We start from the raw sequence: 16,464 nt of genomic DNA on the forward strand, positions 1-16,464 counted from the left end.
GTGTGATTATATTTCAAATATATATGAGTTTCTTATAGCTCATTTTAAAGAACTTTTATTGCCATGTCGTTGATTTACCCTGTTGTGCAGTGTTAGGTGTGCAGCACAGGGATTCAAATTCCTTTCTCTTATTGCTTACTACAAAATGTTGTGTGTAGTTCCTCATTTTATACCATTGATTTTTGTTTCTTCTTACTCTTTTTTAACCTTTATCTCAAACTGTCCCATCTCAATGGAACAGCCATTTTGGATATTCACTTTCCTGAAATGTACTGGCCTTCCTGGCTTTTCCTGTCACGTACCTCCTTCTGAAAATCTTGGTTCCTCCTATCCCCTCTGATCCAGTCTCCCGGACACACCCCTCCCCACACAGACATACACCATCTGTGGTCAGGGAATCGTTTTCTCCTGTTGGAGGGGCAGATGTGGTTCCAGTACCGGCGGATGCTGACCCCAGCCTTCCACCATGAAATCCGGAAGTCCTCCGTGAGGCTCATGGCCTACTCTGTCCAACTGATGGTTGGACACCACCTCTCTCTCATCTGCACATATCACACCAAGCTCAATCCAAAGTTCACTCTCAAGCAGATATATCCATCAAACATCATCAGACACAGCCCCCCAGAATAATGCACTCAACCCCAGAGACACACACATTACACCCTAGAGTGCACAAACACATTGTCACATGATGAAACTCCCCTCTACAGCCAAGCTTGTTCCCTCTTGCAGACACATGGACATATTATTACCCATCTTATGTGACACACACCTCAACACACATGTGCTACTGCCACATAGAGATAAGAATTTGGGGCTATGGTGGGGCTGCATCTGGGCCCCCAGAGTCCTCAGCTCTGGCTGGTAACCAGTGTTCTGGGACAGATGCAGTGATCATGGGGAGGAAGGCTCATCTGAGAAGGAGGGACAGCTAGAGAGGGAGAAGACCAGGAGGCACTGGACTTCCTGGACATGCTCCTCTTTGCCAGAGTGAGTGTTGGGAGGAGGGACCTGAGCCTATGGGCAGAAGCACACAGGAAGGGCAGAACTGCCTCCATAGGTGGAGAAAAGGAGCAACTTGTCTTACGAGAACCTGTGGAAGTTTCAGTTGCCTTGGACAAATGAAAATGATTCATGTGGTCAAGCAGGGTATTTCAAGGCTATTTATACTAGAGAATTAAACCTGATTCTGAACAATATCACACTGTTAAATAAGACACCACAGGGATATGTTTTTCAAGGAAGTTTTTTTTTAATCAGCTTGTTTGTTTGTTCTTTAATGTTTTGTATTTTTTACTGAAATGAAAGTCGCTCAGTAGGGTAGAACTCTTTGCCACCCTATGGACTATAAAGCACCGGGCTCCTCTGTCTGTGGAATTCTGAAGGCAAGAATGTTGGAATGGATCACCATTGCTTTCTCCAGGAGATCTTCCTGACCAAGGATCAACCTGGATCTCCTGCATGCAGGCAGATTCTTTACCCCCCGAGCCACCAGGCCAAGTTTGATTGGAGTACACTCAGTTATCAATGTGTGATAGTTTCAGGTGAACACTGAAGGGACTCAATTTTCAGGAAGTTTTAAAAAATATTTACTTTTCTGTTTTATTTCAAACTGTCTAAAGGTTTTTAAAAATGTAAGCATGTGATAGTTTGCAATATCCTAGAACAAGGCAAACTCCCAGATCAAATTACAAATATTATCTTCTCTTTATAATACTTACACTTTGGAACATAAGATCTGGTTTAAGAAAACAAAAATAAAAAACAGCAGCAAATCTGGAGGCACAGGTCTGAGCTCTGCCTTCACCTTCACCCTCCCCCAGGTGGGCGGGGAGATCCTCCCAGAACAGGCTGGGTGCTCAGGGGAGGTCAGCCACAGTCAGGGGCAGTCAGCAATCCAGAAGCCACTGCACCATGAGTGTCTCTGCACTGAGCCCCTCCAGAGCCCTGGGCAGTGTCTCTGGGCTCCTGCAGGTGGTCTCCCTGCTCGGCCTGGTTCTGCTTCTGTTCAAGGTGGCACAGCTCTACCTGCGCAGACAGTGGCTGCTCAAAGCCCTTCATCACTTCCCGTCTCCTCCTTCTCACTGGTTTTATGGACACAAGCGGGAGGTAAGATGGAGCTGGATGGGGGAGTGTGAGGATTGGGAGGGCTGGAGAGCTAGAGCATGGTCGCATTCAGCAAGTTCATACCTGGCTCTGTGCTTGCCTGAGGGCACAGTTGTCTAATCTGATGGATCAGCCCTATGGGTTCACTGTGTGTGGAGACAACAAACAGGAATCTAAGAAGGTATCAAATCACAGGAAAAGAGGCTTACCTGCTGGGTTGGGTTATGTCAGGTGTGGAGACAAACCGGCTTGGTTCATTCAGACTAAGGGATTTTCTATTTCCATAAGGTCAGTGCTAGAAACCCGCACTAGAGGCAACACACAGGAGTGAAGTTTCCGTGATGGGGCCAGGTGAGGAGAGCTGCCTATTTGGTGTCCTCTCTCTGGACTATGAACTCTTGGAATTGAGCCTGTAATCCTCCTCACCCTCAGCACCCACAACAGAGCCTGCACAGAGGGGAGTCAGTCCATTGTATGGAGAGACAGGCAGGAGGGAAAGGAGCAGCTTGTAGGCTGGGACGGCAGCAACTGCCCACCCAGCTCTGGCACCACTAGCCTGGGGGTGGGGGAGCTCAGAGCAAAGTCAGAGACCACATGGAAATGGCTCGCCAAGGGTCTGTGGCTTAAACAAGTTTTAGGAGGAAATCACAGGTTGCAGGGAGCTGAGGTCTCTCTTTCTCTGCAGCACAATTAGAGCAGAGTGGAGACAAGGACAAGAACTAGAAGCAGCCCAAGCTCCTTGTGGCCTGGCCCAGTACCTCTGTCTCCTCTCCTTCCTAATCTCCTGCACCCCAGGTCACTCAAGGTCCTCCCCACCGGCCTGTGCATTCCAGCCTCTGGGACTTGGCTCCCATGTGCCCTCTCCCTGGAATGATCTCATCCCTCATATGAGTGTCTCACAAGCCCCAGGCCCAAGTCATTTTCATCCTGGGTCTCTCAGGAGTGGAGAGGATGCTCTTTTTCCCTTGGACGTCCTTCTCACAAGTCAGTGCTAACTAGATGCAGCTATTTCTCTCTGCAAGATCATAGCTATGAGCTTCTTCTGGGATACCTTGCCTCGGGTTCATGTTTCTATCCTGAAAGCATCTTCGTAAATTATGAGTCAAGGAAAGAGCAAGTGCAGGAAGACTTTCTTAACATCCAGATCTGAGTTAGGCCCCCTTCCCCGAAGCTTCCCCATAGGCTTTGTCTTCTGTCCACCACACTTTCATGACGCCCTCCTCTTATGGCCCCTTGATCACTCAGGCTATTTCACTAGCCTGCAGGCTCCAAACAGACAAGCATCTAGAGCTGCCTGCTAATTTAGTGCCTTCAGTCTGTGTCTGGCACAGAGTTACTGCTCAGTAAGCACAAGCTCAGGGAAGGAACGTGACCCAGAGTAGCCAAATTGCCTCAGAGCTGGTGAGTCTTCATGGTAGAAGGATGCAGGTAGAGGTCACATACAAAGTATAGAGGGCTGATCTGAGTGACACAGAAGCCATTGAAATAAAGACAATGTGACTATTTGGAACTTGCCTGGGATCAACTGTTGACAAGAAATCCAGAGGTAACAAAACAAGCTGAGTCTCCAGTGTTGAGGAGAGGCAGTTGCTCTGTGGTAAAAATGACAGGCTACCAGGTAGAGGGAAGAACATGAGCAAAGACCTGGAAGATGAGCAGGTGGATCCAGTGCAAGGAGAGTTGACAGTAGCATCCTGGGGGCAGAGCAATGGGTCCTGTGGAATCACCAGCCTGTCAGGGCAAGGAGAGGGTAAATTCAGAAAGGAAAGGCCTTTGTTGTCCTTACCCAGGGGCGCACATAGATTCCAAGTGTACAAGACGGGTAATGCACAAAAGTTTCTGACCTTTAGTCATTGAAACTGAGATTAAAAATCCACAGATCAAAATCTTAGTTCAATATCATTCTCATATGTGTATATGCAGAATCTCTTCTACAACTATGCACACAATCAATATAGAAAATAATATCACACACACAGTGTAATATTTAATTTTTTCACTTAGCCATACACATTCCAAACATTCTTTCATACTAAGATACTTTAACATGTATGCTGGGATAGCATCAAACATATATATGATCAGGATGGCAAAATGAAATTAATACATAAAGTCAATTCTTAAAATATCTATCTCTTCTTTAAATAAGCCAAATAATAGGAAAAAAACTGCTTACTTTCTCCAAGGGATCTTCCCAAACAGGCATCAACCCAGGTTCCCACTTTCTAGGCATGTTCCTTAACATCTAGGCCACCAGGGAAGCCCACCAAGTGATACAAATCATCATAAATTGCTCTAGCAGTTATATCCCTGTGTGCAAATTATTACCAAAAGTTTCATAAGCCATGGAGTTGTCTTTGATGTAAGATTCTGTAGGCAGTTAGTAGTGTTGGCTCATAACTCTACTTGACATGGGACAGATTCTGATCTTAGGACAACGGTAGACAGCCTGCAAGCTTGGATGAGATTCCAGGTCAGAAGAAATAGTTCAACACTCTTAGTTCTGCTGATGGATCCAGAGTGATCACCTAGTACCCTTCCAGGCCTTCACCTCCACGCCTGCTCTGGAACTAAAAGAAAGAAGTCATTGACTTGTCTTTCCCTTGGTGACAGTTCCAAGAGGAGGGTGAGCTGCCACACCTAATGAAAAGGGTAGAGAAATACCCAAGGGCCTGTGTTCGCTGGATGTGGGGCACCAGGGCCTTTGTGTGGCTCTACGACCCTGACTACATGAAGATGGTCCTGGGGAGATCAGGTGAGAGGGAAACCCTCAGCTGCAGACAACCTTCCATTTGAGTACATAAATTCCACAAGACACTGGCATATCAGACGCCAATGCCTGAATTCCTCCAAACACCTTCCCACCACAAGCCAGATAAAGACAACATTATTTACTCCTTAATAAACGCTTCACTCCTGGTGGGGCTGGATTCTCTTTTGTGTCTCTTTTCTTTCTATAAACAATTTGAGATGATCCCAGACCTGGAGACAATTTCCTGTCTACACTGTCCTAGGTTGAGCACCTTTCACTGTTGCCAGCCCTGGATCATGAGATGGCCAGACCACCGCTGATTGTAGAAAAATCACAGATTCGGTCTCATTCAATGGCACTGAACAGAGTTTCTGTTTCAGGACAATTCACCAAATTAATCCTGTGGGTCTTCTGCTCTGCAACACTGAGTCTACTTTCCTGGGACCACAGTGACTATCAGGACAGAGAGAGTCAGGGATGGGAGGCAAATGGGTGGTGGCTTCAGACTGACTGCCATTTGACAAGCACCAGGAAGAGAAGGGAGCCCATGGTCTAGACCTCAGCTGCTCTAGAGGCTGTCTGCCAAGTTTTGTCCCATCCATATTCCTTCTTTACTTTTCAGACCCAAAGGCTCAAGTTAGCTATACAAACCTGAAGCCCTGGATTGGTAAGTACATTTAAATAAAACTGCCAGCCACCCACACGTTAGGTTAACCAAGAGTGGTCTCTTTGTGTAAATGGAGAACAACAGGTGCCAGGCACCCCCATCTCTGAATAAAACATAATTTTTCTAAAACACCATCAGTCTTTGTAATGGCACTGTAGCCCTCCTGAAGCCGAGCTGCTTCTTCATCACTTCTCAGTCTTTTCTAATGTTCCCCGACTTTTCATTAAGTTTTTTATCACCTGCCCCCCTACACTTTTTCGTCCTCATTGCTGTCACAATCACATGCTATGGACAGACATATTGGAAATTCACATCCCTTAAGACTACAGGCCTCGCCGACCCTTGCCCATGAGGAGACTTCTCCTGTGCCCTTGGTTCCTCCTTAGATGGCCCCAATCTCCCCAATGCCCATACACACCCATCTGTGCTTCAGGGAAAGGTTTGCTGCTGTTGGAGGGGCAGACGTGGTTCCAGCACCGGCGGATGCTGACCCCAGCCTTCCACTATGACATCCTGAGGCCCTACGTGGGACTCATGGCTGACTCTGTCCGAGTGATGCTGGTGAGTCCATCCCTTGTCATCATACGCACTAGAATCCAGCACAGCTGACATAGTCCACTATCAGACACTTATGTCCCTCAGACACCCATTGAATAGAACTGCCCAGAATGATGCATTCACAACATAGTATGACACACCACTCATTAAAACTAGGTGGGACAGAGGAACATCTAGGCAACAACATAGATCTATAATTTTCTCCTCACCAAGAGAAACCAAGGCCATGGTGTATTCAGGATCCACATGTTTCCCATCTCCATGTTTAAACACAGGGGAATAGAGCAAGGAGGTCAGCTCAAACTGGCCCTGGCTGGCCTGGACAACGGCAGCTTCGGTGGCAGAGTGGATATCCCAGGATGTCACTCAGGTGGGCTCTGGCCTGGGTTCCATGGCTTCTGCACATCAGTGAGCCACTCATGAGAGGAAATGAGTCCAGGTCTACACTCACAGAGCTGGGCCTTCACAAACATCACCTCTGATCCAGACCAGGTACCACCTGTTCTTAGCTAACATCGGATGAATGAAAACAATTGAGTAGCTCATGCCCCTTCTAGGAGCCCCACTAGAACCACTTTAGCTTTTCCTTTGGAGAAGGCAATGGCACCCCACTCCAGTACTCTTGCCTGGAAAATCCCATGGACGGAGGAGCCTGGCAGGCTGCGGTCCATGGGGTCGCTAAGAGTCGGACACGACTGAGCGACTTCACATTCACTTTTCATTTTCATGCATGGAGAAGGAAGTGGCAACCCACTCCAGTGTTCTTGCCTGGAGAATCCCAGGGACAGGGGAGCCTGATGGGCTGCCGTCTATGGGGTCACACAGAGTTGGACATGACTAAAACAACTTAGCAGCTGTAGCAGCAGCTTTTCCTTGCCTTGAAATATTTGCTTACTAGTGTTGGATATCACCTGTCCAGATATGACCTCAGGACACAAAAGTTCTCCCTTTGTCCCCTGAGAAACTATGCTTTCTGCTCTGCCAAAGGTGGTTATCTCATAGTTCAGTTCAATTCAGTGGCTCAGTCATGTCCAATTCTCCCTGTCTATCACCAACTCCCAGAGTTTACCCAGATCTATGTCCATTGAGTTGGTGATGCCATCTAACCTTCTCATCCTCATCGTCCCCTCTTCTCCTGCCCTCAATCTTTCCCAACATCATGGTCTTTTCCAGTGAGTCAGCTCTTCGTATCAGGTGGCCAAAATATTGGAGTTTCAGCTTCAACATCAGTCCTTCCAATGAACACCCAGGACTGATTTTCTTTAGGATGGACTGGTTGGATCTCCTTGCAGTCCAAGGGACTCTCAAGAGTCTTAGTCAACACCACAGTTCAAAAGCACCAATTCTTCTGCACTCAGCTTTTTTTATAGTCCAACTCGCATCCATACATGACCACTGGAAAAACCATAACCTTGACTAGAAGGACATTTGTTGACAAAATAATGTCTCAGCTTTTTAATATGCTATCTAGGTTGGTCATAACTTTTCTTCCAAGGAGTAAGTGTCTTTTAATTTCATTGCTGTGGTCACCATCTGCAGTGATTTTGGGTCTCCAGAAAATAAAATCAGTCACTGTTTCCCCATCTATTTGCCATGAAGTGATGGGACTGGATGCCATGATCTTAGTTTTCTGAATGTTGAGCTTTAAGCCAACTTTTTCCACTCTCTTCTTTCACTTTCATCAAGAGGCTCTTTAGTTCTTCTTCACTTTCTGCCATAAGGGTGGTGTCATCTGCATATCTGAGGTTATTGATATTTCTCCCCGCAATCTTGAATCCAGCTTGTAGTTCCTCCAGCCCAGCATTCTCATGATGTATTCTGTATATAAGTTAAATAAGCAGGGTGACAATATACAGCCTTGACGTACTCCTTTTCCTATTTGGAACCAGTCTGTTGTTCCATGTCCAGTTCTAACTGTTGCTTCCTGACCTGTATACAGGTTTCTCAAGAGGCAGGTCAGGTGGGCTGGTATTCCCACCTCTTTCAGAATTTTCCACAGTTTACTGTGATACACACAGTCAAAGGCTTTGGCATAGTCAATAAAGCAGAAATAGTGTTTTTTTGGAACTCTCTTGCTTTTTCGATGATCCAGCAAATGTTGGACTATAATAACTTATTATCATAAGTTATCCAAATATTCAGGATTAACTAGGATATTAGAAGAGAATATACTGCATATATAAGAAAGAGTCAGAAAAATAGGTATCACAATACACACGTGTGTTACAGTCAAAAGTTGCTAAAACATGTCTGCTTAGAAAATGAGGAAATCTCATCTGAAGATGTAGAGACAGAGAGAAAGCTTGGTTGTGGCAGCGCAGGTCTCCTAGGGGAACAGAGCAGTGTCAGTGCCTCCTCCCTCCACAGGACGAGTGGGAAAAGCTCGTCAGCCAGGACTCACATCTGGAGATCTTTGGACACGTCTCCTCAATGACCCTGGACACCATCATGAAGTGCGCCTTCAGCCACCAGGGCAGAGTCCAGATGGACAGGTGAGTGACAACTTTCAATGGCAGGGTCCTGTTTTCATCAGCTGGGAAGGACTTACCTGAGAGGCAGTAAGGGCAGTGTGGATGCTTATCAGCACAAAAAAATAACATTCTACAGAGAGACATGGACCATGGTCCAATTCCACCCAGACAACCCTTGACTCAGTCAGATGTCCGTGACTCCTGCACAGGGAGAGGCCTGGCCCCTCAGGACACTTGCAAAGGACTCCAAGGGGGTGGCTCCAGGGCAGTGAGGCAGAAATGATGATGCCTTGGTGTTACCTGAGCAATCTGACCCTCTCCAGGTCAGCGCCTCCCTCAACTCCAGTATTTCTGCGTTTTCTCCCTTCAGGAACTCCCAGTCCTACATCCAGGCCATCAGGGACCTCAGTCATCTGATTTTTTCCCGAGCAAGGAATGCTTTCCACCAAAACGATCTCATCTACAGGCTGACACCTGAAGGCCGCTGGAACCACCGGGCCTGCCATATCGCCCACCAACACACAGGTTCTTGTCTCCCTCCTGGACTGCTCCCCCACCTTCATCAGGCTCATGTGACCTAGCCTTGACCCCTTAGGCAGAGCCCAGACCCCTGCTTCCTATTCATGAGCTGGCATACACCCAGCTGCTTCAGGGACGAGGAACCCAGAAGTCGGGATGTCAGGTGTTGAACAGGGAGTTACAGGAGTTATGATCTTGGTGATGATTGAGTGAGACTTCCTCCCAGCAACATTCAGGCAGAGCCCCATGGGCTGTGTTACTGCTTGGATTCCCATCTCGAGTAGAAGATGCAGAAGCTCTCAGTCTTGACATGCTCACCCAGTCCCACCCTCACCCTCATCCACTTGGCACCCAGACTGGGCCTGAAGGGCAGATCGGGTTATGGTGGGTGCAGAATCTGAGCTCCCCAGAGTGCTCAGTTCTGGCTGGGAACCACTGTCCTGGGACAGACACAGTGATCAAGGAGAGGAAGGCTCACCTGCAGAAGGAGGGAGAGCTGGAGAAGGTGAGGAGCAGGAGGCACTTGGACTTCCTGGACATCCTCCTCTTTGCCAGAGTGAGTGTGGGCAGGAGAGGCCTGAGCCTTTGGGCAGAAGCACACAGGAAGGGCAGACCCTGCATTTGGCCCTGCCTCCACAGATGGAGAATGGGAGCAGCTTGTCTGATGAGGACCTCCGTGCCGAGGTGGACACGTTCATGTTCGAGGGTCATGACACCACAGCCAGTGGCATCTCCTGGATCCTCTATGCTCTAGCCTCCCACCCTGAGCATCAGCAGAGGTGTCGGGAAGAGATCCAGAGCCTCCTGGGGGGTGGCACCTCCATCACCTGGTGAGTGTCCAGGAAATGGAAGAACCTTGTCCCACCTGAGCTAGAGAGAATCCCTGGTTGTCCAGTCCTGCCTGCTCTCAGATGGGCTTGCTTTCAGGGACCATCTGGACCAGATGCCCTACACCACCATGTGCATCAAGGAGGCACTGAGACTCTATCCACCAGTACCAGTCATCAGCAGAGAGCTGAGCAAGCCCATCACCTTCCCTGATGGACGCTCCTTACCTGCAGGTATGAACTTCACCTCACCACTCAGCTAAGCACTCTGTAGGACCACATGCTAGACCAGTAATCCACCTGCGGATTTCCAGTTCCAGGATGCTCTGGCTCTTGTCTGCCTGAGGTAATATTTATTCTGTAGTTTGAATGAGTTTTTAAAAATGCTTCTCCATAAAACCTAGGATTAATACTACCATATACTCAACAATCCTACTACTTGTAATATACCTTGGGAAAACCAGAATCCAAAAAGCACATGTGCTGCAGTGTTCATTGCAGCATTGTTACAATAGTCAGGACATGGAAGCAACCTAGGTATCCACTGACAGATGAATGGATAATGAAGATATGGTCCGTATACACAATGGAATATTACTCAGTATAAAGTGGAACAAACCTGAGTCAGTTGCAGTGAGGTGGAAGAATCTACAGCCTGTCATACAGAGTGATGCACTCAGAAAGAGAAAAACAAATATCGTATATTAACACACACATATGTATATATAGAATCTAGGAAATAGTGTTGATGAACGTATTTGCAGAGAAGGAATGTAGATGCAGACATAGGGAATGGACATGTGGACATAGGAGGGGAAGGGATGGTAGGATTAATTGAGAAAGTAACATCGACATACATAGACTGTCATGTGTAAAATATGAGTAAGTATCTAGTGGAAAGCTGCTATATAAAAGGGAGCCCAGCCTGGTTCTCTGAGATGACCTAAAGGGGTGGAATGGGAAGGGGGAGAGAGGTGCAAGATGGAGGGAATATAGCTGTTGGTTAGTTGCTAGGTCATGTCTGGCTCTTTAGTGACTCCATAGAGTGTAGTCCAGCAGCCTCCACTGTCTGTGACATTTCCCAGCCAAGAATACTGAAGTGAGTTGCCATTTCCTTCTCCATATATATAGATACATAACTGTGCCTTATTTGCACTCTAGTATGGCAGAAACCAACACACCATTGTAAAGTAGTTTACCTCTACTGAAAGAAAAACTGTTTGACACAAATCTTGAATGCAACAAAGCTCAACAAATAATTGTTGATCCTTCTGTGTGGTCTTATGATGGAGCCTAAAGTTCTATTTCTTGAATCATGAAGGCTTAAGAGAAAAGCAGAAGCTGGGGAGGCACGATTCTTCCACATGGGGTTTGAGTAAAGGAAGGAGCTCAAGAGACTCCACTGTCATGGGTCAGAGGGTCTAGTCTCTGAGGTGACCTCTGTGGATGGCAAACAGCAGGTGATGATGAGGTCTGAGAGCCCTGCCATGCCTGGAGACCAGCCACTGACTTAGCACCCAGTGGGTCTGAATCCCAGCTCTGTTCCCTCCTAACTGTTGGATCATAGACCCAACCCATAACCTCTCTGAGGCTCAGGTGCTTCATGGGTTCATGGGGACAGGAGTGCTTCTGTGAGGATTAAATGATTATTGCACATTCCCCAGGTTCACAGTGGCACTTGATAAATGTGAGTTGTCACCTGCGCTGCTCCTAAGTGTAACCTTGCAGTTCTTTTAATTCTCAGTCCTGGGCTGTGGTCACCTACCCCTAATCTGTGATTGTGGGTTTTGTCATGCCCCACCCACCTGCCTTGCAAGAGCATCATTTCATTCAGAGTGACGGAATGTGCTCCCATGATGGTTCCCAGGACTTTTGTGAAGACACACATCCCCTGCACCACGGGACTATCAGGTTCTCTCTCTCCTCTGCCCCACAGGAATCTCAGTCTCCCTCTCCTTTTATGGGCTTCATCACAACCCGAAGGTGTGGCCGAACCCAGAGGTATGATGGACGTGGGAGGAGGAGATGGGATGCTCTCTCAACACCAAACTTTTTCCCTGCTCCCTCTCTGGGACTCTTATCCCCCAGGGGATTCATGTGAGGGGTTTGACCCCAAATGTCCTGGCCCCGGTGCTCTCTCTGCAGATGTTTGACCCAACCCGGTTTGCACCAGGTTCTACTCGACACAGCCATGCCTTCCTGCCCTTCTCAGGAGGACCCAGGTGAGACCTGTGTACTGGGGGAAGCAAGTGTCACTGGTTGCTACCCGATGTGAGTCACTGTCTACCTACATATGAGGAGCATGAAGTTCTGTACTTGTATGTTGAGAAGGAGGCGTGGGTCTCCATATACAAGAAGGTCTTCAGGGCCCACCACAATGACATTGACCTCCTCCTGTCCACAAGGATTGACCTCATTTCCATGTCAGTGGCCACTCCAAAGTATCCAGGGTTTTCCTCACTTTAGGAGTATGACATTTTAGCACTGGAAGTCTTCATGAAATTTAAACTACACTTGTTTGGTTAGCACAATTTCAGTCACCTTAAAAGATGATTTTATCTGCTCCCACCTTCCTAGTCAGCCCACTACCTTTCTGCTTCAATCACCTGTCCACCCTCACTGTGTTCGTCATTGCTTGCCTAGATTGGGAATTCCATGTCCTGAGGCTTCAAATCATGTATGTGATCAATTATAGTTGTAGTTTGAAGAAATTTTCACAGTCATGAGTGTGTTCTCTCTTCCTGTTGTACATCCGACATAGATTTGACTGTGTATTAATATAACCGTGACATATATTTTCTGTTGTCAAAATTCTTTATTAAAAAGCAGAGTTTAGATACCATAGTCCCAGATTCTACAGAGTAATGTTAGTAAGAAAAATCTTAAAGTGGAGGACAATCAAGTCTGCTTTGGGGACTCTATTGCTGATCCTACTCATGATGCCAGTTGTCTCACTGTTCACACTGTGCACACCGTTTGCTGAACCCAGGATAGGCAAAGCGTCAGCAAAGAGGCTGGAAGAGGACTGGAGGAGCCATAGGAACTTCAGACACGTTATTCTCTCCTGGTTGTGTTATGGCCTCCATAACACAGTTCTGCCCTGCCTGACGCAGTCTTGGTAGCAGCAGCCGTAAAAACCATAACATAGCTAGAACATAACCTCATATAATGCATCCATGATATGTCTCCAATGTAGCCCCAATGCAGCAGTAACCAGGGCTTTCATAGTGAAACTCCTAAAGGTGTACCACACACCACCACCAGAGCTTTTCCAGGTGGAGCTTATATAACAAAAGAAGCCAGAGTCCAAGCGAGTACCATGTGACACTTGTACACAGTGCTATACGTGATCTCAGCTGTTCCACAATCATTACTACAACCCCTGAGGCAACAGTGAGATACGCAGGGCAAGAGAGCCTGACCATGACATCTTTGCTAATTTGCTCTTTCCCTAAAGGGGGGAGACTATTTTATGTTTGACACATGCATTTGAAAAATCTGTTGCATGTAAAACATAAAGCACACTTGAAATAGCTGTTAGCCTGGATGATACACTCCTAAATGATTGCTGTGAAGATCTTAAAGGACACAGAACCTCCTCTGAAATAGTAATTTCAGTGACTTTGTAACTTAGAAGAAACAAGTTTTTCCTGACTGTACAGATCTAGGAAACTCTCAGTTGTTGAAGCAACCTTGACAGAACAGTGTTCTGTAAGTAACTGTCTTCCTCAATTGTTTCTAGGATTTGGTTTACACCAGGGTCAACTCCTTCCTTGTAGACATGGCTGCAGCTCATGCAGCTGCTCCTAGAGGGCAGGAGGAACTAGGTGGTTTGATTCCTAGGTCAGATTCAATATTTCTTATATTATCATTCCACTTGAGGTGTTTTCAATTCAATTAATATTGTTCAAATGTGAAAATATGTATTAAGCGTGTCTCCGTGTACCAAGACCTGTGCTAGGAGATGGGAACACAGGGATGATAATGCTGTCCTCCCTCAGAGCTCACTATCAACAAATCAACATGTCTTCGCAAGAGAGATGTCATTCACACATCCACTCTTTCACTCACTCATTCACTGCACACACTGTGGAAGGATTCATGAGCTGCCACTGTGCTGGGCACTGGATGTGATGTGTCCTTAGTTTAACATCCATGGTGCCATGAGGGTCCCGAATGGGAAGAGTGCAGCCAGCAGAAGGGGTGAGGGTCACTGGCAAAAAGGGAGGGGTCACTGGATTGAGCCTTGAGCATGAGGATGGCAGAGGTGAGGTGTGGGGACCTCAACAGTTGCTGAGTCAGGAAGAGGAGCTGGACAGACCCCAGGTGAGTGAGGAAGAATCCAGAGAGTGCTGTGATGCAGCTGAGGCACGGGGATGTGTCCTCCCTGTGATGCGGAACATAGCAGGCCTGGAGCTACTGTGGCTTTAGAGGGAGGGAAGGAATGGAGGCTGAAAAGGCCAGATGATGAGCCCAAGGGATGGTTAGCAGGGTCATTTCTGGATTAGAATGGGAAGGTTCCAAAAATAGATTGACTGAGGGGTTGAGGGGGACAGGAAGCCAGACCATTAACTGGGAGTGAATTGGACCAGTAGGTTCAGGGTGGTTAACCCTTGTCTTTTCCAGGAAGCCTCCCTGTTGCCAATCTGATTCCTTGCACAATGCTGTCTTGTCATCTCTGGGGACCAGGCAGCCTGTTTGTCCATCATAGGTAGTAAGATCTTGAGAGGGTGTCCACCCTGCCCCTAGAGTGTCCTGGACTGACCTGAAACCAGGAATTGCCAGTGGACGAGTGAATAAAGTACTAGTTCACAGTTCTTGATGCACTTGATTTGACTCTGTGGCTTACAGCACTGATGCTCCCCAGGATTTCCTGCTGAGAGCAGGAGTAGGAGTTAGGAGCTAGTTAGGAGCTAGACAGATGGACTTTGTCATCTGTCAGGGGGAGAGCTTTGCTGGCAAGTTCAGTGTTATTAGTAAGGAAGGGATCGGGGCTGGGCCACCTGGAGGAGACCCCAGATTCCCTCTTCTTAGCAAGGATTAGAAGCCTCTGCTTACTTCCTTTTTATCTCCCAACCTAGGAACTGCATCGGGAAGCAGTTTGCCATGAATGAGTTGAAGGTGGCCGTGGCCCTGACCTTGCTTCGCTTTGAGCTGTCACCGGATCCCTCCAGGGTCCCTGTGCCCATGCCAGTCATTGTGCTGAGATCCAAAAATGGGATCCACCTGAAGCTCAGGAAGCTGTCTGATCCAGGTGGAGACAAGGACAAGCTCTGAGGGCCCCTGCCTGCCATCCTGTCTTGCTACCACTCTCTCCTTTCCTTGCCCATTGCTCACATCCTGCTTTTGTCTGCCCCCTGCCAGCTTGCCTCATCTCCTTCTTCCTGCCCAGCAGCAGACTTTCTGCCCTTCCCCTCTCAACTTTCTCCAGGCTCCCTGTCTGCTTATCTCTCCGTCTGTCTCTGACCCCATGTATATCTCACTGTCCACCTGAATCCTGATCACCCGACATCCTCCAGTATGTCTATTCTCCAATGTGTTTCTCCCCTTCTGCCTGCCTGTTGTCCCTGTAATCACTTCCGTTTAGATGGTAAAATGGTTTGCCTCTACTTTAGGGCTTTAGAACAACACAAAGTTAGCCTCTGATGGCTCTGGAATGAGAAGTCAAAAGTGGGATTCCCCGGACACAAGCAAGATGTTGACAGGCCCCTCATCCAGGGACCTGGGACAGGATCCTGCTTTTTGCCATTTTTGCATCTAGAGCTGCATCCTTGCATTCCTTGGCTCCTGGGCCCTCCTCCACATTCAAATCCAGCAGCATCTTCAAATGTCCCTCTGCGTCTGTCTTCATATAACCTTCTCTTTCTTCAAGACTTTGTGCTTACCTGGGCAACTCAGACCAAACAGGCCCATTCTGGGGTTCTGGGAACTAGGACAAGAACACCTGGGGAGCCATCTCTGGACCTGTTAAATACTGTGCAACTCCCTTCTCCCTGGGCCACTGCTCTCTCCTGTGTGAGATGGGTCTACTCCCATTTCACTCACATGGTTTCCTCTTTCCCTATCCCTGGATAAATTGCACAATATCATATGGAATGCATGTGTCTTCTCTGAAAGGAGTCGGATGAAGCAGAAGAGAGGGAAGGGGAGGGAATAACAGCGGGGAGGAGGAGGAGACATAACACCTGCTCTGTGGGGCCGAGACCCTAGCAGGGAGAGTGTATCCAGCCCCCTGCAGCTTCACACTCTGGTGTCACTGAAGCCCCACACCCTGTCCAGTACCTGAGGCTCCCATGACAGCTGAGTCAGGAGACAGGCCTCGCCGCCTAAGGCTCAGAGGGAAGGCGCTCACACCAACACCTGTCAGGGAAGGAACCTGCCTCTTCTTCTGCGGTAGCTTTCTCACCACATCTGTAAAGGGGCCCAGCCAACACCCACCCCTTGCAGAGCAGGGAATCTTACAGACTTGTTCAGGCACAAGGGTCTCATTCACCCCTGAAGACATTTGAGAAGAGTTCAGCCTGGTCATGTCACCAGCCCCCTGGCAGCCCTTCCTCACAGAGA

The 16,464-nt window shown here is 47.8% G+C and overlaps 1 protein-coding gene across 3 annotated transcripts; it reads left to right on the forward strand.

Moving 5' to 3' along the window:
* The first annotated feature begins 1,855 nt into the window (after nt 1-1,855).
* On the forward strand, nt 1,856-16,017 carry LOC136152299 (cytochrome P450 4A25-like). Of its 3 annotated transcripts, XM_065913585.1 has the most exons (13): nt 1,858-2,109; nt 4,720-4,861; nt 5,481-5,525; nt 5,959-6,086; nt 8,451-8,575; nt 8,925-9,079; nt 9,523-9,629; nt 9,713-9,903; nt 10,001-10,134; nt 11,837-11,901; nt 12,046-12,122; nt 14,982-15,154; nt 15,516-16,017. In XM_065913585.1, exons 1-13 carry the CDS (start codon nt 1,915-1,917, stop codon nt 15,521-15,523), a joined length of 1,545 nt encoding a protein of 514 aa, XP_065769657.1. In that variant the 5' UTR covers nt 1,858-1,914; the 3' UTR covers nt 15,524-16,017. The 3 variants fall into 3 exon arrangements, with proteins under 3 accessions (XP_065769667.1, XP_065769657.1, XP_065769650.1); XM_065913578.1 differs by having other exon boundaries at nt 1,859-2,109; nt 14,982-16,016; XM_065913595.1 differs by lacking the exons at nt 8,925-9,079; nt 9,713-9,903 and having other exon boundaries at nt 1,856-2,109; nt 9,523-9,650; nt 9,970-10,134; nt 14,982-16,017.
* The last annotated feature ends 447 nt before the right edge of the window (nt 16,018-16,464 follow it).

This window comes from Muntiacus reevesi, chromosome 1 (assembly GCF_963930625.1).
Source record: "Muntiacus reevesi chromosome 1, mMunRee1.1, whole genome shotgun sequence".
Lineage (NCBI taxonomy): Eukaryota > Metazoa > Chordata > Mammalia > Artiodactyla > Cervidae > Muntiacus > Muntiacus reevesi.

What these genes read in the sequence shown, in the direction of transcription:
- LOC136152299 (XM_065913578.1), top strand. Translation starts at nt 1,915, where the DNA reads ATGAGTGTCTCTGCACTGAGCCCCTCCAGAGCCCTGGGCAGTGTCTCT. An exon ending in TTTATGGACACAAGCGGGAG is followed by an intron (nt 2,110 to 4,719) that starts GTAAGATGGAGC and finishes CCTTGGTGACAG; the next exon opens with TTCCAAGAGGAGGGTGAGCT. An exon ending in GGCAGAGTCCAGATGGACAG is followed by an intron (nt 8,576 to 8,924) that starts GTGAGTGACAAC and finishes TTCTCCCTTCAG; the next exon opens with GAACTCCCAGTCCTACATCC.